This window comes from Pinus tabuliformis, chromosome 1_2 (genome assembly GCF_031772625.1).
Source record: "Pinus tabuliformis cultivar Carrire ecotype Pingquan chromosome 1_2, CPIR1, whole genome shotgun sequence".
In the NCBI taxonomy this organism is placed as follows: Eukaryota; Viridiplantae; Streptophyta; class Pinopsida; order Pinales; family Pinaceae; genus Pinus; species Pinus tabuliformis.
The window spans coordinates 273083632-273107542 of NC_142298.1; the positions used below are offsets into that span (position 1 = coordinate 273083632).

A 23911-nucleotide genomic window follows, 5' to 3' on the forward strand; every position below is an offset into this window, starting at 1 on the left:
CCCCTCACGCACTAACTATCGAAACAATGGGACCGCTCTGTGGTGCCCGAAGATTTAACATATTTGAACAGTAAAAGCACCATACACAGTCACAGTCACAGTTGTATGGTAAAAACGCCATACACAATCATAGTGACGGATGCACCATAATTTTCAAACAATTTCCAGCATATACAACCTAATGTTTAACTCTGTTCGGTGGGGCAAAAAAAACGATGACAAAGACACGGTTTTTATTAACATAGTACCGCTTCCACCATTCAAGCACTTCTCATTTTTTTTTTACATATAACACCGCCATTCAACCATTCATCAACCATTGAACAGACAAGCTTACCACACACAAACGCCATTGAATCTTGAACAAGAATCACACAACACCTCCAGGCAACACAACAACTCGCTCCAATCTTCACAGGAGGCAAAGCAATGCCTTAATGCAACAATTCGATTCTTCAACAGTTAGAACAGAATGCAGTCTCGACCAGTGTAATGCATGAAATTTTTGCAAGGATATGTCAGTCTGCAGAAATGTAGAACAGAGGCAGGAAAGAAGCCAAAAATAGTGGTTGGGACCTATGCTTTGATACCATGTCAGTGCAGGAGGTAACTCCTCAAAGCGAATTGTGTTTTTGCATTGAGATTGATCATATAAATATACATGGAGGGAGAGATTCTTGTGTTTCATCTCCCAGTGTCTCTTCAACTTTTAATTCTCCTTATTTTCTTATTTACAATATTTACATGGATTCACGTAATCCCAAAGATTAGATGTCAACATCTTTGATGACAATGATGTTATGATAACAATGATACATTGCATAACAGTGAGTATGGGAGCATACTTATTAACAAAACTTTTATGATAGTAATAAACACACTTTTTCATAGTGATGTCATTAACAATGACTTGAATGTATATGGCAAGTAACCCTGATGTATATTTTGCAATAATGCTCTTGATGTATGATGCATGGCAGTGGCAGTGGCTCTCATTTGACAGTGACCTTGTGATAGTAACACTGATCTTCATGAAAGTGTTCTTGGTATTTGACAATGCTCTTTGTACTTGGTAGTGTTCCTGGTACATGACAGTCTTCTTGATATATAACCTTGATATGACAGTAACCCTTGGTGTGGAAGCGACCTAATAATAGTGATCTTGTGACATTGTGTGGATGTTGCAATGATATAACAATGGTGTATGGCTTGATGATGATGACAGTGATAATTGTGATAGTGATGATGTTGTGACAATCCCTTCTTGACAATGATGATGACAATGATGATGACATAGATGATGGTGTGGCAGTCCCTTCTTGATAGTAATGATGACAGCAACAACATAAGTAGCAGCAATGGCAGAGGACAGTTGGAGTAGTGTCAGCAGTGGGCAAAGGATAACAATGGATAGCGACAACAGTAGCAGCAGAGGTGACAGTGGATAGAAGCAGTGGACAGTGGTATTGTAGTAACAACAGAAGGAGTGGGAGGGGAGTGTAGTAAACTGTAACAAAGGTAGCAACTTCTTATATTTGGGTCATTGTCCCTGGTACGGGAGCCCAAACTCATTCAGGGAGCATTTGCTTCCCTCAGGAAGTCTTGTACTTCCTTCCAAATTCATCTAGTAAAGTTGTATGTAAATCATACATAACCAAAGCTTTTTGAGCAAAATCACTTGGGTTGCTGCTTCAACTTAGGATTAGCTATGATATCCTGGTTTAGTAGAAAGTCGACTTGTGTCGCACTCAAGACAACAAAAGCAGAGTATATCGCAGCCAGTGTTGCAAGTCAAAATGTAGTGTGGTTTCACAAGCTACTTGCAGGGCTATTTGATCAGTTGCTAGAGATGACCTTGATATAGTTTGATAATCAAGCCTCTATTTAGAGCGAAGTTTGTATACTTCAGAGACAAGCTTGGCGTGATGCAGAGTGTCTCCCTCTAGGATGGGAATGTTGATGTTTATGTAGCTTGTAGAATAGGGCAAACTTTCTCGTAAGAAGCCATGTTGATTTGACTAGGGGAGATCGAATATTTACCCATGGAGCCATGTTGATTTGGCTTGGGGTAAATCGCCCAAGGAAACTACGGCATAAAGCAACTATTCTTCCATTGGAGCCATGCTAATTTGGCATCCATGGGGTCATGTTGATTTGACAAGGGAAGAATGATGCTCACCTAAGAAGCCATGTTGATTTGCCCAGGGGTTAATGGTCCAGGGGCAAACTTTCTCCCAAGAATCCATTTTGATTTGGCTAGGTCATGCTAATTTAACCAGGGGAGATTTATACATTAACCCATGGAGCCATGCTAATTTGGCTAGGGGTAAATGGCCCAACATACTCACATTCCTTGCTCCAAGATGGAGTGATCTATATTTATAGATGTGCAGGTGAGGAGACACTACATCAACATAGCAAGCTCATGAACTTTTCTAGTGGAGGAGAAATTTCAGCTAAGTAGAAATATGCTTTTAGTTAATGAGAATACCTCCACTGCTAAGAGCGAGTTTTGATTTTTGTGTAGCATCAGGAGGTATTCCCGCATGGCTAAAGGGTCTTCAAGTTGAACCTAGATGCATTATGCAAATTATTATTTTTTAAAAAGTCAAGTCGGCCAGCTAGTGAAGGGATGTGTCCCTTGGGTTGTCACACCCCCTGGGTGTGTATAAATAAGATCTTAAGACGCCTCATTTGGAGACCAACAAAGAGCAAGTTCGATCAGATTTTTTTGAGGTCTATCTTCTCTCTCTTGGACAACCACACGTATGAGGAAGGAGGATGATTCGATTTGGCCCTTTGACTGAAGTTCATTGAACCTTTGACCAGCCTGTTTGACTAAATATTTGACTGTTGTTTGATCGAGTTGCTTGAATAAGTTTGACCACGGAACATGGCGAGTTTGACTACACATGTGAAGAGTTGACCACAGGGCTGAATTTGACCTGGCCAAAAGTTTGACTAGATTTGAGTTTGTAGCTAATTTGACCAGTGTTGAATAGTTGTTGATTTTAACTAGGCTTGATTCGTATTTTGACTTGGATATTAGCACATATTCTTAGACAAATTTTTGATTTGTAAACCTTGTTGAAGAATAATTTCTCCTAAGGAAAGTTGTTGGGTTTTTCTGGGTAAAATTATTGTCTCTATTGTGCATGATTGTTTTTCTATGATCTTTACTATTTCTGTTGCATTTATATTGAGATTTTCTAAAGTGTAACTATTCAATGATAGCAGTGGCATAAATACTGGTTGAAAATCATTAGGAAGTAATTACCTAGCAGAAAATTGTGTCTATTGTACATCTTGTAGAAAATCCAACATTAACATTGCCAAGAACAATCCATTCTACTAGTTTATGTTTCATGTTGTTTCTATTGTTGGCCTGGAGTACAAGGCCCCTTCCTTTAATGACTTGAGAAGGCCTATTCTTCAAAATGAAAAGGTTGATTGCACTACTAGACTGGAGCAATTTAAGGCATCATGGGAACACACTAGATGCACTGTGATATGTTAGATGGTTGGATTGATCGGAAGAGTAGGAACCTTCCAAACTTCTTGGTTAATTGCCTCAAGGGGACAATGTTTATAAAATTTGTTGATGTTGTTCAATGCTACCTGCTAATTTGTACCTAGCGGGAAACTAGACCCTATTTGCCCAATGGACATGGCACCAAGAAATTTTTTCAGAAGATTAGAAGTCCAACAGGGCATTTTTGCCCCTTCTTTTCTCTGCTCTTCTACTCTCCTCTCAAATCTTGTACCCCCACGGGGGAATTGTAATAAATGAAAGCTAACATGATGAACTTACGTAATAGACTTAAGCAATTTGGGCCCTGGTTACTAAGTATGTCCACTCTAGAGTGTTTTATTCACTTGATTAATTATTTTGGCCTTTTAGTGATAAATAAATAGTTGAGTTTTTTCACTTATATACCTCCAAAGTTGGAGTGCGGCTTAATAACTGGGCCTTGGGTGTGCCCTAATGTCTAGGGTCAATTTATATTACCATGGTAGGTCATATCCAGAGTCTCATCATAACCAATGCCTATCTCCTGCTCTGCCTCATCCTCTGGCTCACTATCTGAAAACACATTTATGTAGTGGGCCTTGCCCTTGTACACCTATGCCCACGACTCTTGGCAAGTGAAGCACAACTTCCTCCTATGGAAGTCTCTCCGGGTCTCATCATCCAACGACCTACGCTCCTGAATATCTCGCTGTGGTGGAGACCTAGTGTCACGACCCCTTTTTGGGAAAGGAGCTCGTGGTGGAACTGGTGCCCTAGCCTCAGGGATTGTGTCTTGCAAATCCCTGGCGCAAGATATTGCCTCCTGTAAAGTGGTGGGCCTGTGAGACCTCACTAACCCATGCAGTGGCTCAATCAAGCCCTCAACAAAGGTATAGTCCCTCCTACCATCTGACAAGTCTGACACATCACTGATACCCTCAAAAAGTCCGATATGTAGTGCCCAGGGCTGTCGACCTGCCTAAGCTGTGTCAACCTCTGAAATGTGCCTCTAGACCGCTCCTATCAAAACACTCCACAACCCTCTGTGTGAAGTCTTGTAGGAAGTCATGCTGGCATGCCCTAGCATGGTCAACCCATGGAACCACTAGTTGTGTGCTGCTCCCTCCAAGTGCAAGGTGTTGAATTTCCACAATCTTGGTGTCTGGGATAGAATCTTAAATCTCTGACGCTACCAAACCAAGAATCTCAACAAAGCTACTTAGCACAGCGAAACAATATAATGCAATAAATCAATCACATGCACAATAAGAACAATAACAACAGTATATGTAACCCAACTTCGTTATATTATTAACATATAATACAATAGTCTAGTACCCCATACAAGGGATAATGAGCCTCAAATATCCACAAGTACAAGAATAGATGATACAATGGAAATCTCACTGCTCTAGTGCACAATCACAACCTTTATGTCATATCTCGTCCTGCTGGTCCTTCATTTCTGATTTGCTCTCTAGCTGCCGCTTAGTCCATCAAGAAACAACACATAGAGACTCCAAGAGGGATGCCACCTATTACTTCTGCTACAATGAACACGGGCTGATCCAATTTGCTCCTCTAGGCCGACCAATACCTAAGCTATCAATTTGCCTTCTTAGCAGTCCCTTTTGTCCATCAAACAGCTGCACATTAGGCTCAATACTTCACGCAATAGTCTGAAGTCCTTGTTTGTTGCTTTAGGGCTACTTTGGACATTAGCATGTTGCCCTCCAACAATCCAAAAGGTGCCCAATACAACTGTCAAAACTCATTGTAGAATCTGTTCCTAGGAAAGGGCTTATAACCACCAAGTTAGCCCTCTTGCACTTGGCTTCCATAGGCTGCATAAACTACCATCCAACTAGCATCCAATACTACATAAATACATACCTCTGCAAACTCAAGGGCTGGTGTTTTCTCTGAACTTTAGGTCACTGGTTAGGGCTTCCTAGTAGCTTTCTATAGCCCTCTTTTCTTTGCTTCCAGGCCTTCCAAACAGTGTGGCCTTCTCCCAAGCCTGTACTCTCTCCTTCACTGTTGTCCTACCCACCTTCTAGGCCTCAAAATGCTGCCTTACAACCACCTGTTTACCCAACTTCTGACCTGCAGCCTACAGCTATTCCTCAACCTCCTGAACAATGCACTCTAGGCCTGTGACCTAGCTGTAGGTGCTCCTCCTAGCTGCGACTCACTTGTTAGAGAAAGATACCACAAGTATCAAGCCTAAAAACCACCCAAAACTACCCTTAAGCAATGTGGCTGCCTCTGTAATAATTTGTACCTCAATCAGAAGACAAACATGCCCAGAATAGCCCTCTCTTCCACGCCTTGTCCTCAAATCAAATTCGCTACCTTAGAGATGTATTTTCACAAGAATGGATGCACAAGGATATGAAAATGACCTCCATACACCTTCTATTTATATACAAAAGAAGGGCTCCACGAATTCTCCAAGAGACATGACTTTTGGACATAACCATCTCAAGCCTACATGACTTGTATGTCCAAAAACCAATCATTATCTTAAAAAATTCATAACTCATCGTAGACAACTTAGAATTTGATGATTTTCATTGCATTGGATTCTCCTCAACATCCTCTATCATCTCCATCCATCACATGTCCAAAATGCTCCATGGTTTTGGCCCAAACATCAATGGGTGCAAAACCCCAACCTTGGGTTCCAAGCCCACAAGTGACTTTTGTGGTGCTCCAACCTCCAAACCCCGAAGCCTAGGGCTTGGAGTACCTCCCAAGCTATCAAAAATCAACACAAGGTATCCATTTTAATGGCATCCACATCAGTCATCTGGCTATGTTGAAAATATGTGTCCAACATCTCTACACATGCCCTAGTCGTGCACTTGGATGGCCCATCAAACATGGGAAGATACATCCTCCCAATAGTACGTTGCAACTCTGAATTTTGCATGCCTGAGCCCCCTGCGCCCTTGACCTTGTCATTCTACTTGAGCTGGCAGAAATCCCGGAAAGATAGTGCAACTCGAAAATCCTCCCACATAGACTGCCACTCCCAAAAGTATTCTCCCATAGGCATATCATGCTGACCAGCTTGCTCACCTGCTCCTGAGGGTAAAAATGTGGGCAATGTAGTCCTAGTTGGCCCACTGAAACCGTGTTGGTGAGTCAAGGGGGAATGGTGGCCATACTGGTGGGAAGCCCCTAAAGTTTCCCCAAACAAGAAATCTTGGTGAATGCCCATGTCTCAGTTTTGCTTCTTAATCTCTTCCAACATCTCCTTCTGTCCCCTAGCCAAGTCATTTAGGGCCCTCAAAGGGTTCTCAAAAGCTGCCTCCTCTTTGCTCTTGGGCTCCCCTATTTCTATTTCCTCTATCAGGGGTGATCTTAGTATCTACCGGCTGTTTTGGGGTCTTAGTATCAGGTGTGATCTCCAACTCTCTCCCCCAGCTCCTGTGCCTCTGCCTCCGGTAGGTAACATTCTGCTTTTCCTTTGTGGTCATAGAAGTATCCCACACAGCTGAGCCAAGACTGGAGCTCCGATACCATTGTAATATTCCTACTAGGAAATACAGTGATAAACAAAACAATTTTTTTTTGGAATCACGATTGTCGTTACAACAAAACCCATAGGTGTTAGTAAACAGACTTATCACCAGAGTTAATAGATCCATGAGAGGCGGTTAAGCACATGTCGCAAAACACACAAGGAGCACTAGTTTATCCAATGTCCAACAATCTCCCCCCAGTGCGAGCCAGGTGTGATTTGAACTTGAGATCTTTGGCTCTGATACCACTTGTTGGAATCACGATTGTCGTTACACCAAACCCTGCAGGTGTTAGTAAACAGATGCATTGCCAAAGTTAATACATCCATGAGAGGCGGTTAAGCACATGTCACGAAACACACGGGGAGCATTGGTTTATCCAATGTCCAACAAATTTTGCATGCAACACATAAAATCCAACATGCAATGAGTTACCCACAAATTCAGCGAAAAACTGAGCAAATCTGAGCCATTTTATTATACATAAGAGGAAAGTACAAATCTGAATGGAATGTGTGCACTTGGGAATGCTAATGCAAGCTTGACAAACCCTAGGTGAGAAAGTGTGTTGCCCAGATGTTAGGAAGCACTTCCCCTTCTGTTTCTGCGCTGGCTCTGGAAATCTACAACTGTTGGCTGGAAAGAAGTTGTTGTTTGGCCCCTCTAGAGTGCTCAGAAAATTCTGAAAAATTAGCCTTAGCCTCTCCTTAAGAAACCCACAAAGACCCAGAAAGTGTTGGGCCTGATTCCAACCTCTGAAATTCACCCCAATTATATCGTGTTCCTCAACCCGTTGGGTAATTCGAACACCCAGGAAATACTGCTCCCCAAGTCCCCCAAAATGCTGAGTAATCTTCATCCACAATTCTCCTTATGCCCTCAAATCAACTCAACTCCAAGATCCCGGAATGAACCCTCACAACAAGTGGCCCTCACAAATGACTGTGCAGGCCTAGTCTAGTCACTTCTGCACTAGCCCAAAGGAAGAAAATTCACCTATAGTGTAGTCCCTCCAACCATCGAACAAACCCCTGCAAAAATGTTGCTAGACCCCAAAGGAATATGCCCTTAAATTCCTAGAAATGATGTTATTTTGTAGCTCAATCTCCTTAGAAATGCGTGGTCCCTCTCTCCGCCCAATTTGCTCTAGAATTCCATGAATTAACTAGTAGAAATACCTTTGGAACAGCTCCACAATGCAACAATGGCTCCCCGAGGGTGGCACTCAAAGTCCACTGAAGAAAGAGTTGAGATTTCCCCTCGAAAACCTCGTGTGCTAAACAACACTTGTAGAATTGGCTCAACAACTCAAGCATGCTAGGTAAGTTAGTTTGCCAAAGGTTCAAAAGCCCCCAAATGATGCATGCTCCTATTTATCCTTGAGCTTCCCTTCCTCCATGTGAGCCCCATGCATTGACCCCCCTTGACTTTCTCCCTCCAAAAGTGCGAATTGTTCTAAGGGGCGTGTATCCCCCTTTGGGTGCCATTTTGATATATTCACCCTTGTGTGGTAAACAGATGAGCAAACTTTGCATACTTTGTCTCTAATGATTTGGATTCATGGTTTGAAATCTTAACAGTATTTTTTTCATTAGAAAATAATTATTTTATGTATTTTTTCAAATCCGGTTCATTGAATCTGGTTTGATCGGGCTTCAGTTTAAAGCTCTGTTAGATAGGTGGGCCGGTTCAAAACCTGGTTCCTGTTTTTAAACTATGGTTCAGTCTGATAGGATATTTTTTCCATTTGGCCCTGTGGCATATAACTATCTCAACAGTGGGAATGGCCGAACAATTGCATTGAAATAAGCCACAGGCATGCATTTGAGAGTTGAACAGAGTCAAAGACACGGTGTGAAGGAAAGCATGGGAATGTGTTGATCCAATCATCAGAATCCCTGATACACAGACCTGAAATTGTTTTGGGATGCATGATGCAGGTCATGGGTATGTTTCTATAGTTATTATTTGTTTTTCCCTCATCATCTAGACAGGATAGCTGGTTGGGTTATAACTAATCACATGAATGGAAAATGATAAATAGGTTGCATTGGGGTTTTGTTGACTTGTAACGTCCTAAACAGCCTGTTGAATGGTATTATTGGAATTGTGATCAGATTCCCAATTTTCAGAGTGTCAAATTGAAATTGTAGCCAGAATTCCCAGTACTTATCAGAAGAGAGAATCTTATAGATTGTGGGTTTTGAAATACTCCTCCCTTGCTTCTGCATTCTTACCTTCATAGTCTGATAGGGATATCGTTGGCTTATTAAGCTCAAATTGTTGGAGGTGGTGTTCTAGTGTATGGTGTTTTCGAATTAGTTCAAGGGTTAGATTGTGCAGAGTATATCAATCCGGATCTGTGGCATCTGTGCAACTACCACAGCTTCATCAAACAGAGTGTTTGGCACAATTCTGGAGGTCATGAGGAGTAGGACGAATGGTGATAACAGCTGGAATGTTCTATTAATCATTTGTGTGAGAAAATAGGTCAAAGCTAAACCCTCCAGCAATAATTGTGTTTAAGATTGAAGATGAACCTTTGTTATAAGTTTATTTCAGTAGCATATAATATAGCGGATGCCAAGAGAGCGGGTTAGCAGGATTTCTCTATTAGTGTAAACACTCAGCCTGTTCATACATGCAAGGGTCAAACTCATCACGAAAAATATGAGTATGTGCACTCATGGGTGTATTAAACTTACACATTGTCTCCATCAATCCAATAAGCTGAGCCTCACTGCTATGGACCAAGGGGATGAAAATCAAGAAATCACAATGCACAAAAATTGATGAACCATGGAGGAGAAGGTGTGCCCTCATGGTGTTTTCACATCATCAGTTGCTTTGAAAAGCTTGAACAGATTGGAGAAGAAGCATATGGACAAATTTATATGGCCAAGGAGATCAAGCTATGAGAGTTTGTGAAACCCACAGAAAGATTGAAGAAGCTGCATGATTTAAAGCATATCCAAATCCATAAGCATGTCAAGGTGAATATTTTGGTTTGGAGTACGAGGCTGTCCTGAGCATCGCTGAAAGCTGGTATCCCAGGTGGTATCTGCCGGGAGCAAACATTCATGTGGAACATGACATTTTTCATGAAGAAGCTTCGGCTATGAATAATGGTCAAAGCATCATCACCGAGATCATAGGAATGGTGGTTTTATGCACTTGGAAATCTGAGTCGTATAATCTTCAGCTGGAAAAAAGGACCCAAATCAAACCTAGATAGGATGATAGATTGCTATGTTGGCAGAATTTGACATAGAGAATCTGGGTAACATGGGTAGTGTAGTGAGAGATGTAGTCCAATTTGGAGAACTTTGGTTAGAAGGGTTAAAACACACTGACTTTTTGAAAAATTAACGAAATGGTTGTTTAAATAATGTGTGAAAAGGCATGGTCATCATAAGCTGAAGCTATAAAATGTTCACTTGCCATTGAGTCATGAAAAATATGTAATGTATTTAGTATGGGTTTCACGTCATTGTAAATTTGAAACTCAGGTTATTGATCCAATGAGTTAAAATTCAAGTCTAAGCTGAAGTCATTAAAGGAAAATTTTGAGTTCAATTAAAAATCATTTAGATAATTGATGTCAAAGTCAAGAGTTGAAGTTGAGAGTCTGAATTGGAGTCAAGTTAAAACTCGAGTAATGAAGAAGTCATTGAAATGTTGTGTGAGGAGGGTGCATAATTGGTGTTGCCGGCCACTCTAACAAGTTATGTCAAGAGAGTTGAAGTCTAGTTAAGAATGTGGAGTCAAAGTAAAGCAAAGGTAAAGTCGAATGTCAATTCAAGTTCAAGTGATGTAAAACATGGAATTGTTGCATTAATTAAGTTTGCCAAACCAAGGTCATAGGTTTCCTTGTTGGACATTGTACAACCCAACAAGAAACAAGTTTTGTAAGCATGTAATTGCAGGTGTCTTGTAACTTGTTGGATGGAGATGTCCCTCCTATAAGAAACAATTTTTGCAGTTGTTGTATGAAAGATGACAAATGAAGAAGAAAAGGAGAAAATGTTGACTCCACATGACAACAAATGAAGATGGATGCAGAGAGAAAAGGATGTAGACTTCATGAAGACAATTAAAAGAAAAAAAAGAGGATTTGCTGCAAAACCCCTTACAAGAGGAAAAAAAATAAGAACTTCCAATTGCAGTTGGGTAGAAGTTGGGATTGTGGGTAGAGTTGTCAAGACAAATGAGTAGGTGCAAAATCCTAGAGGAGCAGAGGAAGCTCAAAAGGTTTTATTGGAAAGAGCCAAGAGTACCCAAAGCCCAGGTTTAGGGAAAAAGCTTGGTGATTTATTGTGTAGCAGGGGGAAAGGCTTGTTAGTACAGAGGCTATTTGCAGCTCACAGTGAGCAGGGAGAAACTTACGGAGGAAGAGAGAGATATAACTATAGATAATCAGGAAAAGGGTTCGGAAGAAAGCTACAACAATGTGGAAGAAGACAAACTCCATGACAAAAGAAGATGACGGGTATTTGAAGTGTATGGACTACTATGCATGGAAAAAAGGAGCAAGAGGTGAGAGAAACGACAAGGACAAGGATATAGAGAAAGAGAAAGAATGAAGCAGTAGAAGATAGACAAAGTAAAGCAACAGAAGTGCACTGAACAAATAAGAAAGCAAAGAAGGTATAAATAAAAGTATTATATGGTTTGAGATATAGAAATTTACTGGTTCTCCTTGATGACACTTTAATGGTCTTATCCATATAAGGAAATAGAGGTTCCAATCTACATTCTAGTTCTACTGAACAATCATCTTCTTCTATTTTTGGTGATGAGGATGAGTTGTACTAGGATATGTGATTCAACTTGTCTTTAGCTCATGTTTTATTTCATTTTCAGCACATATAAACTCATGTACAAAAGCTGATTTGGAATCTTAGATGTGTAGCCTCATCTATAAAGGTTAATTTTGGATTTTGCTAGGTATGGTTTTCCTCCCAAAATTCCTGAAGCAACAGAATAAGCTGATTATATGGATCAATGATGTGGGGGAGTGTCCCCCTCCCTCACACTCGCTCCTGAAGCATGCTCCAAACATAAGCGCTTAGGGAGCGACCCAGGGAGTGCACTCCCGAATCGCTTCCGTTTGGGAGCGATTTTTGGGAGCGCACTCTCGACAAACTAAATTCGCTCTTGTGCTTTCACAAGTGGTTAATACTTCTTCTGCAGAGAGGTGTTGGAGCACCTATAGCTTCATCCATAATGTTAAAAAAACTGCCTCAAGGAAAACCGGGCAGAAAGCTTGGTTAATGTACACTACAAATTGAGGTTGTTGGGACATTATTGTGAGCAGGCTCAATTTGATATAGCATGTATCACTTGGGACAACAACCCGGAGGAGGATAATTTGGAGGATGGAGCCATACATTTTGAAGAGTTGGAAGCAGATTTCTTTTATTTTCTTCACAAAAAACATTTTGCTCAATTGTTCAACACCCTTGTAAAAAGTATGTGACAAAGCTAGTGTGAAGGAAAAGAGTTGGAACAACAAATTTTACATGTTCCCCAAACAACCTACACTAGTTCATATACTTGTGTTAGAAAACATCTCTACAAGATTATGTCATGTGATGAAATAAAACTGTATGAGTCAAAACTTGTGATCAAGTGCTAGCAAAAAATAGGAATAGATATAGAATAATACCCTTCTGTAATACAATACTCTCATACAGACCGAAGGTTGCCTTCTAGGTCAAACAACCCTAAATTAACATAACTTCTACCGTAATATCTTCCGCCTAATGAACGGTCTAGATTGACTACAAATTACAATATTTTACAATGCAATTTTCTCCAAAATTTCCTTTTGGGGGCGTTGCCCTCGAACCCCAACCAGGGGGGGCTAAAAGGCTATTGTTGCATCCCCTAGACCCCCTTACAACACTAGTGGTGGGGCAAGGCCCCCCACACACTATTGAAAATAGCAGCATCGAAAGTCATTCTCCAATGGGAGGCCTTAAATGGCCACCCTGAGGCTAGCTAGGGAATATTTGGAGAATCAATAAATCCTGTGAGCCACTGCAAAAGTCAAGGCGAAGGTAGAAGCCTTGTGAGCTTTGACAAGAGTCAGGATGAAGGAGCTGCTAATGGATGCCTAGTGAGCCATGTGCAAAATCCAAGGCAATGTCTTGTGAGCTCTTTGAGCAACAGTCAAGACTAAGTCTAGCAAGAGTCAGGACGAATGAAGAAGTCCTGTGAGCTAGTACTAGCATGTGTGATGGACTCCTTGGCTTGTTGTGATGTGACTACCTAGAACCTGGCCCCTCCTAGGCTTACTCCAACAAGTGTCCAAGTTGTAGTACTAAATGATCACATGGAAAAGACCTTCTTCTTATTGTTATCTTGAACATAAGTACTTAAATGTAATTGCAGGTGAATGGACCATGCTGGTTGAAAGAGTGATAAATTATCTATATAAAATGTCTATGTAAAAGCCTTGAGTCATGTAAACTCCTAGTCCTAGTGACTAGTTGAGATGTTATAATGTAATGTTATGATGTAAAGGCTAAAAGCCTAAGTTTGCCTAAGTTTATAAAGGCATTATTATATTAAAGATGTCAATGTAAAATTAGAAGAGAGGGGGACACACTTGTGTCTAGGGAGAACAACTTAAGTTGATAACCCCTCTCCCATGGAGTCTTCTAGAAGGATCATGAAGCTTATCTAATGTCAATTCAAGATTAAATCTGGGCGCTCCATTCTAGCCAAGAGAAATGATAAAAGGACCAAGAGAAAGCAATTCACTACACAAGTTTTTTTCTGCAGTTTTTCATCTACTCTCCAAGGCGCACCTATCCCTCTTGAGCACCCAAGGTTTCAAGTTCTCAAATGTTAGATATAAGCATTCAAAGTTCAATAGTCATTTCGCCCAGATCTGGTTTGTTTCGCTGTAGTGCGCCTAAGTAATCTTCAGATCTACTTCATACAAGCTTAGATCTAGTCCGGGTTGCTTCAGATCTGACATCTTTGGTTCAAAGCGATTTGATCTAAGTCATTTGCACCTGCATGCAAGAAGTTTCAAGTCAGTTAAGGCTTCATTTGTCTTCAGTCGTCCTCTCTCCTAGTGAACTGTAGTGTAGTGCCCTCAAGAAGGGTTTTGTACTAAGTTACTAGGATTCGGACACGAATACGGATCTAGATCTAGTTCCGGATCCAAATTCGCTAGTTTTTTGAAAATCCAAGATCCGGATACGGCAAGGATATGTCAAGTACAAAAATATAATAATATTAATAATAGACACAAAATATATACTTATTAATATATTTTTGACTTGACATATCAAAATGTTAAAATGCATACCTCAATTACTTCTCTATAGCCTTTTTTGGTCTTAATCATTTAAAAAATTATATTATGCACTAGTATAGAGTGAGACCTACAAATTGTTTGATAACTTTAAGAACCTTTTACTAATAGAAGTCCAAGCAATTTGAAAGATAAAGTTGAAATTATAAATTTGAAAAATGTGATTGAGGTATTCTGTACAATTCTAAAAGTTTTGTAGCAGAATTCCTTTGCTTACGTACTCAAAGTTAGCATCGATGGGAATATAATATATATGTGTTATATTTGCCTGAACAAACAAATACTATAAGTAAAATTCAAATTTCTCATAGTTACACTCAATTTTTGTAAATAAAATTATTTTCAATACATTTTTATATATATTAAAGCTAAATCATTTTCATACATTTTGTGCTTTTACCATATGTTCAAGTTCATCTTTAATTATCTCTTCAAATTAACAAATTGTTGTTTTTTAAGTTTGCATTCATAAAACACCATCATTCGTTTACACCCACACACCTATGTTTTAATATTATTAAGACAAAACTAAATTTAAAATTAATTAATTATATATATATATATATATATTTGAAATTTATATAAATTTTATATATCATTTTAAATTTTAAATTAATTAATAAAAATTAGAAAAAAATATATGTTAAAATTACAATCTATAAGTCAAAACTAAATTAAAAATAATAAGCACTATAATTTTAAAAATACATACCTATATTTTAAGATTATTCAGACAAATATATATATATATATATATATATATTAAAATTTTAAATTAATTAATAAAAATTAGAAAAAAAATATATGTTAAAATTCCAATCTATAAGTCAAAACTAAATTAAAAGTAATAAGCACTATAATTTAAAAAATACATATAAGAGCACAAAAATGCCAAAATTTGGGAGAATATAAAGTCTTTTGCTATCCCTCTGAGGTTACTCTATCAATGAATCACTCGGTTTTTTTTTCTGTCGTCGTTCGCTCTCCCCAGTGGCAAGGAAGAAAATAAAAAACTCTGCGGAACTATCTACTCTACATCTACATGAGACTCATGATACCCAAATGTGATTCCCGCAGACACCACGAATGTCTAGAAAGTAAAAACGACATGGCAAAAGACTTAGAAATCCTAAAAAGTGACATGGGATCCGTTTCCAGATTTCAACATATGTTTCTAGCGAACGTAAATACGCCACGTGCCGGTTCTTGGACGTATTTAGGCGGATCCGGATCGGATCCATGGATCCTGTACCCCAGAGGGCAGGATCTGGTAACTTAGGTTTTTTACTTGCAAATTTGTTCAAGAGCAATAAAGTAAGGTCTTTGCTGGGGTTTTCTCCCTTATTGGGTTTCCCTATGGAAAATCTTATGTATTGATGTGTTTGAGTATTTTAACAATTTAATTCAATTACTTATTCATGTTGATATTCAGATTTAAAGAATTTAAAGTACTCACATACATATCCAACAGTTAGATCTAGCAGATCTATAAGTGAAAAACAAGCATATTGAGCAAATATCAGTGCAGATCTAAGTGAACAACAAGCAAATCTACAAATCTGAGTACAGATCTAAGTGAATAGCAAGCATATCTAGCAAATCTGAGTGTAGATCTAAGTGAACAACAAGCAAATCTAGCAAATCTGAATGTCTAGAAGACTAAAAATCTCAGTTTTGAGGTGTCCTTTCAAATTTTTGATCATTTACAGTAAGCTGATTTGAAGAACAGAATTTCATGTGTACTTGAAAAGTCAGTTTCTGTTGTTTATATTTTTAGCTATATATGTGACTGCTACAAGTTCAGAATTTTTATTCTGTTATTGAAGTAATTCAAGATCTGGGTTATTTGATAAAGAAACATAGGACAACAGTCATCTTGAGTTGAGAAAATTTTAACACAGCCCCCTCCCCCCCTTAGGGGCTAGGATCCAAACGTGACCTAAAACAAACCTTTGAATTAGGAAGCTAATCAGGGTCCACACCCAACATGATGAGAATCGAGATGTTTTAACCTGTAGACTATGTTACTGGATCCGTCCGGCATAATGGCTGGATCCATAGATCCTCGGATCGAAGACGGATCCGGATCCGCAAAGATCTATGCAACTTTTCCCATGGGTAAAAAACTGTCAAACGCTCAAATATGCAGCAAACACCAGCGCAAAATTCTAAAACAGAAAATTCAACCTCAAGTTGCAAGTCAATCAACGAATCAGCGTAAGAGAAAATAATGAATCAGGATCAATGAATTAATGAACCAGTGTCCGCCAAAATAATCTAGGGAGTTGGCTGACGGCAATTTATTATTTTATGTTAGTTGGGTCGAGAATTTGCATTTTCTAATAGGCGATTCCACTGATGCATTTCCTAATTCCTTGTGCCTGGGCACCTTCATCTTCAATTAAAAGCGGGCTGAAAAGCTTATTAGATGTTGTTATGTCTCTATCAAATACCTGTTTGTCATGGGTTGGAGGCATAATCCATCCACCGCCACGCTGGTCTCGAATTTGCATGTCTTTAGGCAAGTCAATGACAAGCGCTGCAATCTCTTTGGTGAACAATTGCTTACTCTATGTGGGGCCTTTGATTTAGTCATTTGTAATGGCTTGACTAGATGGGCAAAGTTGGTAATTTCACTTGGAATACTTACAATGGAGCAAGTGTGGTAGATTATGTAATTTGCTCACATGGTTTGTGTGAGAAAATGGAGGAAGTTTTGATTGGAGATTAGCTGTGGGACTTGAAATCAGATCACAAGCCAATTTATTTATGTTTCTCTTGGATTGGAAAGAAACAATTAGAGTAAAAAAGTCAGCATGTCCAACAAAATCTCCCACAGGGCAGAATTCTTGACCTTAGAAAATTGTAATAACCTTCAAAATGACGCTAGAGAGGCTCTTTGAGAAGGAGAAAATTACAATTCACAGCCTTCATAGTCATGAATTAACACATTTAATTCAATGCTCACTTGCAAAGTGCAAAAGAGCAGAAATTAAGAAGTCTGAAACAAATTGCTTTCTGGTTAATGTTTGGTTTGACGAGGAATGCAAAAAGGCAAGGAGAATGTGGAAAGAGTCAAACAAGGATAACATAAAGCTCAAAGCTTACAAGCAGTTATTAAGCAAGAAAAAGGCCGATTTCATGGTTTCAAGGAGGAAAGAACTAATTTTCCTTGGGAAAAATAATCCCAAATTATTTTGGAAGGAGCTCCAACCGAAAAAGATACAAATTGGAATAATATTACAGCTTCTAAATGGTTTGACTATGTAAGACAACTCTATGAGCAGGTTCCCAAGGTTGACTCTCCCCCCTTTGGTCAATACTGATAATGAACTCTTCACGATACAAGAGGTAGAGATGGGTATCAAGAAGTTGGTTGTTGGAAAAGCAAAAGACTTAGCTGAACTCGAAGCAGAATATCTAAAGTGGGGCTCAAAGATTCTTGCACCTCACATTACAAATATCTTCAACAACATCATACAACAAGGGCTCCCCACAGATTGGACAACTAGTCTGGAAATACCTCTTTTCAAGAGCAGTGACGTCAATAATCCCTCCAATTATAGGACCATCATGATAAACCCTTTGTTTGCAAAGCTATTTGGAAGCATGCTAGAAAACAAAATTAGCAAGTGTGCAGAAGAAAGAGATAAGCGTGCTAAAGGGCAAGCAGGTTTTAGACCTAAACATTCCACGATCATTGTATAACTTTAAGGCACATCATTGAAAAATTTTGGGAGAAAAAGGAAGAAGTCTTTTGTTGCTTTGTTGATTTTAGAAAAGCGTTTGACTCGGTTCCTAGGGATAAGATTCGGCACAAAATGGAGGAACTTGGGGTTCCTAAACATTTGAGAGCAACTGTGCATAGGCTGTATGAAGAGGTGACATTCAAAATTAGAACTTTAGCAGGCATTTTTTAAAGTTTTAGAAGCGATATAGGGGTCAAGCAAGGTTTCCCACTGTCTCCCACCCTTTTTGGTTTATATATCGACAAGCTTGAGGAGTGGTTAAATTTGCAAGGGGGTGATGGTATCTATTTGGGCAAGTTTGTTATAAGGCTTCTTTTATATGCAGATGACCTTATTCTAATTGCTAAATCGGTTCTTGGTTTGCAAGAGCACTTACTATCCGTTGAGCATTTTTGTAGAAGTGTGGGGATGCAAGTCAATATCAACAAAAGGAAAGTAGTGGTCTTCTCTAAGAAAAGAAAACATAACCAGCATAAGTTCTACTTTCAAGGCAACATTCTGGAAGAAGTTGCGGATTACAAATACCTCAAAATTGACTTCAACAAAAATCTAAGCTAGAATGGTTGTAGAAAGAAAAGAACTTTGGGGGGTTGGAAAGCATTTTATGCTTTTCAAAATAGGTGTAGAGAGGCAGAGTTATGGGACTGAAAAACCACTTAAACTCTTTTTGGGCTTCTAGTGATTCCGGTGATTCTCTATGGTTGTGAACTATGGGTCAGCAGTACATCTAACATGTAGTGGAGACAAATTGAGAAAATTCAGAAGCGTTTGATTACAAACAAATTTAAGATTAAAAGTGCAATTCCTTATGATATCTTGTTAAGTGAAACAGGGACTGCTCCTATTGAAGCAATTGCTATGGTGCAAGTCATAAGGTTTTTAAAAAAAATTGAGGAAACGGAAGAGGGTAGATGGCCTAAGGTTGTCTTTAATGATAGATTGTGCAAGAGCAAAAAGACTTGGATGCAGCAAAATGACAAATGGTTTAGTAAATGGGGTATTTGCTTGAACGTGTGTCCCATAAACAACAAAGAGATAAAAGCTTTTGTTATGTAAAATTTCTACAAGTGTACTTGGGATAAGGAGCTAGGAAGAAAGAAAAATTACTATATTGAAGTGGGATTGAAAAATTACTATATTGAAGTGTTTAATCCCACTCATAGTCATCAACCAAAAGCATACATAGAGGCCAATATCTATTGGAGAGCCAAACTTCTTATTGCTCAATTAAGGACTAATTCTCATCAACTTTGTTGTGAAACAGGGTGCTGGAAAAGGCCAAAGGAAGTGTGGGAGGAAAGAGTATGCATTTTTTGTTCTTCCGTAAATGTGGAAACAAAAAAACATTTAATTTTAAAATGTGAGACCTTCAAAGACAACAGGGAAAGTTATGCAGATATGCTGGCAGCTAGCTCTTGGGATAATTTATTTAGCGAGGGGTTTGTCGAGACACTGAGAGCATTTATTTTGAAGCTTCACAGAAAAATGGCCAAATACATCAAGCAGATGAAGAAGCAATTGGTCCCATAGGCTATTTTTAGCCTCATAGACGTTAAAATAATTTATTTTTTTTCTTTCTTACCCTCCGCCCCATCCATTTTGTCCAATTGACTTGCCCCCACCCAGCAGTACCCCAATTGATCGGTGGCTTTGTCCCTCGCCTCATCCATTCAATCCGAACATCCAACGCTATAAGTTTGGAACATGACCATATTATAAACTATAATACAAGAATTTATAAGCTTTAATGAATGTGACATGAAAATTATAATCCACCCATTTTATTATAAACTTTAATGTATGTGACGTGAAAATTCTAATCCACCCATTTTTACTATAAACTTTAATGTATGTGACGTGAAAATTCTAATCCACCCATTTTAATTTTGATATCTTAAAGTTTAAAAAGTAAGGTTTTATTTTAATCGTTTTTAAAGTTAAAGTTTCTTTTCAGGTTAAAAAAGTAAGTTTTTATTTATATCAATTTTTAAGTTTAAAGTTTCCTTTCAGATTTAAAAAGCAAGTTTTCTGAAAGTAAGTTTAATAATTTGCTCAATATAAATAATTTAACTAATAATATTTATAAATTATGCATTAATTTTATTATAATTAAATTAATAATTATTTCTAAAGTATTACATTGAATTTATATATTTAAAAATCCACATATGTTTTTTATTTTAATATAAATTTAACTAATATTAATAAAGGATACATTAAGTCTGGAATTATTTATATAATAATTATTTATTATATGTAAAATTTATATATTTAAAAATTTGCATATGCTTTTATTTTTATATTTATATAAATTTAGTTTTTGTTTTTATATTATATAAATTTAAATTTAAAAAATTATAAATATTTTATATTTACTTGATGTTTCCTTGCTGTTTCCGAATCTTGGCTTTTCAAAAATTTTCAAAAAACTAGCATATCCATATCCAAATCCTGGTAACTTAGCCTGTAGACCTGTGGTTGATGAAGATTATAACTACTAGATTATTGATGTTGTATGGTTTAATCCATATTTTTATGTTTTTATAACTAATTCATCATTCTACATGCTTATGCTTTTGTTGACATATATGCATCAAAAAATATAAAAATATAGATAATATAAAAATTCGCTTCCAAAATCTCTACCAATCCAGAAGCTTCTGAAAATTGTCACTCCTCACTTCCAAGCAGCCTTGGATGACTTAGATGTAAAGTCAACATTCCCACAAGTGAAATGCTGTTGAGATGTACTTTCGATTGAATTTAATTTGTGAGTTCCTAACATAACTAAGTTTCCATATTTTCAAACTATATGAAGAGAGCAAATTCGGGTAATGCCTTGTTTAAATAGTAGGATACGTACAAGACAACAGACATTGATTTGGCTGTTGTCTTCTGCCTTAGTTGTGGTATTGTACATCAAATTAATGTTCCACAAACCGAACTTGGATTCTGTAGAAATTAATCTTTACCATTGAAGTTGGTTGGACTCTGGAGGCATGAAACTCGTATGATAGGTTGAGCTATGTTGTAAGTTCATTTTCAGTGATGGTATGTATTTAACTGAGCTGTAAAGTGGCTTTAGACACTAGGATTGTATTATAGCTGCTGATATTTTTATTGGGACCATAGATTGCTTAAGTCTTCATAGAAACATCTGATATATGTTTGGATTTATTAGAGAACTCTCAAAGTATCAGAGATCATCTTTCTGGATTGAACAATAAAAGTGGCATTTCTAGGATAGTTCAGTTCAAGGATCAAACGAACAAATGTTGGGTGCATGAAACCACTGTTGATAATATCGGCGATATATCGGCGATATTCGAAAATATCGCGATATTTTCGGCAAAACGATATATTGCCGAGAAAATATCGCGATATTTTCTGTTTTGAAAATATCGCGATATTTTGAAAATATCGGCTATATTTAAAAATTTGAAAAAATTATTTTTTATGCTTGCCGATATTTGCCGATATTTTGCCGATATTATTGTCGATAAGATATTTTCTGGACCCTTGCCGATATTTTGCCGATACCGATATTTTCAACACTGCATGAAACACAGAATTGCAACTTTCATTGACTAAAATGAATCTTGACAAATATTGAGAAGGAATGGCTTAGAAACCATGCCATGTTGGACAGTTTCTCCATAAAAATAGTGTTATTCGAACTACCTATAGAGATATTGTTTCTCCCATGAACTGCTAAATTAAGTTGCCTACAGAGTATCAAACGACTAGCCGTTTGGTTGTGGAATAGAGCATTTCTTATTGCCATTCAAAATTATGGTGGGAGTTGTGTGGTAATTTCAACTCATTTAAATATCTTATATTTTTTCTCTGCTTATTTATTCTCGTTAATGGATTTAATCTTCATAATATCCTTTCATTCTTTGTTAGTTCTGCTTTATTGCTTGGATGGATAATTTGCACTTTATCCTGTTCTTGAAAAGCATTACTGATGTTTTGAATTTGACAGGTCTCTAGGTATGCAGTTCCTAATAGATGACAATCCAAGATATGCAGTGGAGTGTGCAGAGGAGGGCATTGAGGTGCTTTTGTTCGATCTAGATTATAGTTATCCATGGAGCAAGACCCCAGATGGTCCTTCTCACCCCCTCATTACAAGGGTTCGTAATTGGAAGGAAGTTGAGCTCAAATTAATGGCTCGTAGACTTTCTTCAGCATGAAAAATTTCAATGAAACATGTTTTTGGCATCTGACAAGATCCAAGCGAAGTCCGGTTTTATTGAGGGGGAATATTATAACTAAATTGAGAACTAAGGCATAGAACTTCAGCATGAAAAATTTCAATGAAACATGTCTTTAGCATCTGACGAAATCCTAGCGAAGTTCGGTTTTATTGAGTGGGGATATTATAACTAAATTGAGAACTAAGGCCTTTTCTATGGAAAGACTTTGAAAGGAGAATGCTCTTATTCCCGACGGAGTAATGCATCAAAATGTTTGGGAGCAGATCGTTAGGGAAAACTATAAAATTTCAATGCTTAAGTGTTAATGAAATCTCTTGGAGGCATGACCTTGTTTGTCAAGCTCATTTTCAGTCTGTTTTGTGTAGTGTAGAAGAATCTCTTCTTACTTGCCGTATTCTTGAGGCACGAGAATGTTCAGAAATTATATACTAAAGAAAAATATGTTTTAGCTGTCATCGTGGGTCAAAGACCAATGAAAAATATGTTTTAGCTGTCATCGTGGGTCAAAGACCAATTGAAAAATATGATATAGCTGTCATCGTGGCTCAAGGTCCTTCAAGCAGAGCTTTCATCTTTTATGCTCTCTTACGCCGCAACCATTAGAAAACATCCGACTTTCATGCCATTGTGGATCGAGATGGTTGCCTGAGGATATATTTAATCTCTTTTTTATGGGATATTTATCATGCAAAACATAACAAATGACATGTTAGCATTCATGTTGCTATCAATGAGTTTCCATAGAACCAATATTATTAAAATTTAAATGGTTTTGGATTTTGAATCTTCTCATTTTTGACATTGTCAAATCATAGATGGTAAGGCTATAGTACTTCGTTGGGACAAGTATTGTAAGTCCATGTAATTATTATAAGCTCACAATGTAGGACACAAATCCTCTTCTTGTTGTGAAATTGTTAAATTATGGTATGTTCTATTCTTAAGAGCAATTTACTTCAAATTTTCTTATTAGCCCAATATCAATTTCCAGTATTGCAATCACATCAACATGATAGTAAAATGCAGATAGAACATAAATGTAAACAATAGAAGACAAGCCAAGACAAGAGACACAAGATGTGGCACTAGCCAGGGACAAACCCCATTGCGGGGAAACTCTTTGATCAATTCTTCTATATATTCTTCAATAATTCAGCAGAGAGAGTGAGAGTACAATATCACAAGTTTGTGATTTACAACAGCAGCGATGTAATTCTGATAAGCAATGTCAAAGTTGATCAAACAACTCCCAAAAGTCCTCAAGACAACCTAGGAGAACTCAGCCTCCAACAGCAATAGATATCAGCCCAAAACAGTCCTCAAAACATAGTAAAACATCAGTGAATATCTCAGCAGTCTTGCAATCAGCCCTAACCAGTCAATGCTAGTCAACACCGTGGTCAAACAGAGGTCGACAATGGCTGATTTGAACTGTGGCTTGCAAGATAGAGGCTCCCCACACAAATCCGCAGTCAAGGGTGTCTTCATGCTGGCCAACACAATCCTCTAGCACCTTGGTCAACCCAAGTCAACTTAGCTGTACCTTCCTGCGTCCTCCTGCACCTAGGTCA

At 38.0% G+C, this 23911-nt stretch overlaps 1 protein-coding gene across 3 annotated transcripts in view; it reads left to right on the top strand.

Annotated features, from left to right (window-relative positions):
* Positions 1 to 23124, top strand: part of LOC149205393 (uncharacterized) — a 393121-nt gene extending 369997 nt beyond the window's left edge. For all 3 annotated transcript variants that reach the window (XM_089395037.1, XM_089395036.1, XM_089395038.1), the window contains one exon: positions 22106 to 23124. In XM_089395037.1, the coding sequence (XP_089251163.1) occupies positions 22106 to 22316 (211 nt within the window). In that variant the 3' untranslated portion in view covers positions 22317 to 23124. The remainder of the gene's footprint in view (positions 1 to 22105) is intronic.
* The last annotated feature ends 787 nt before the right edge of the window (positions 23125 to 23911 follow it).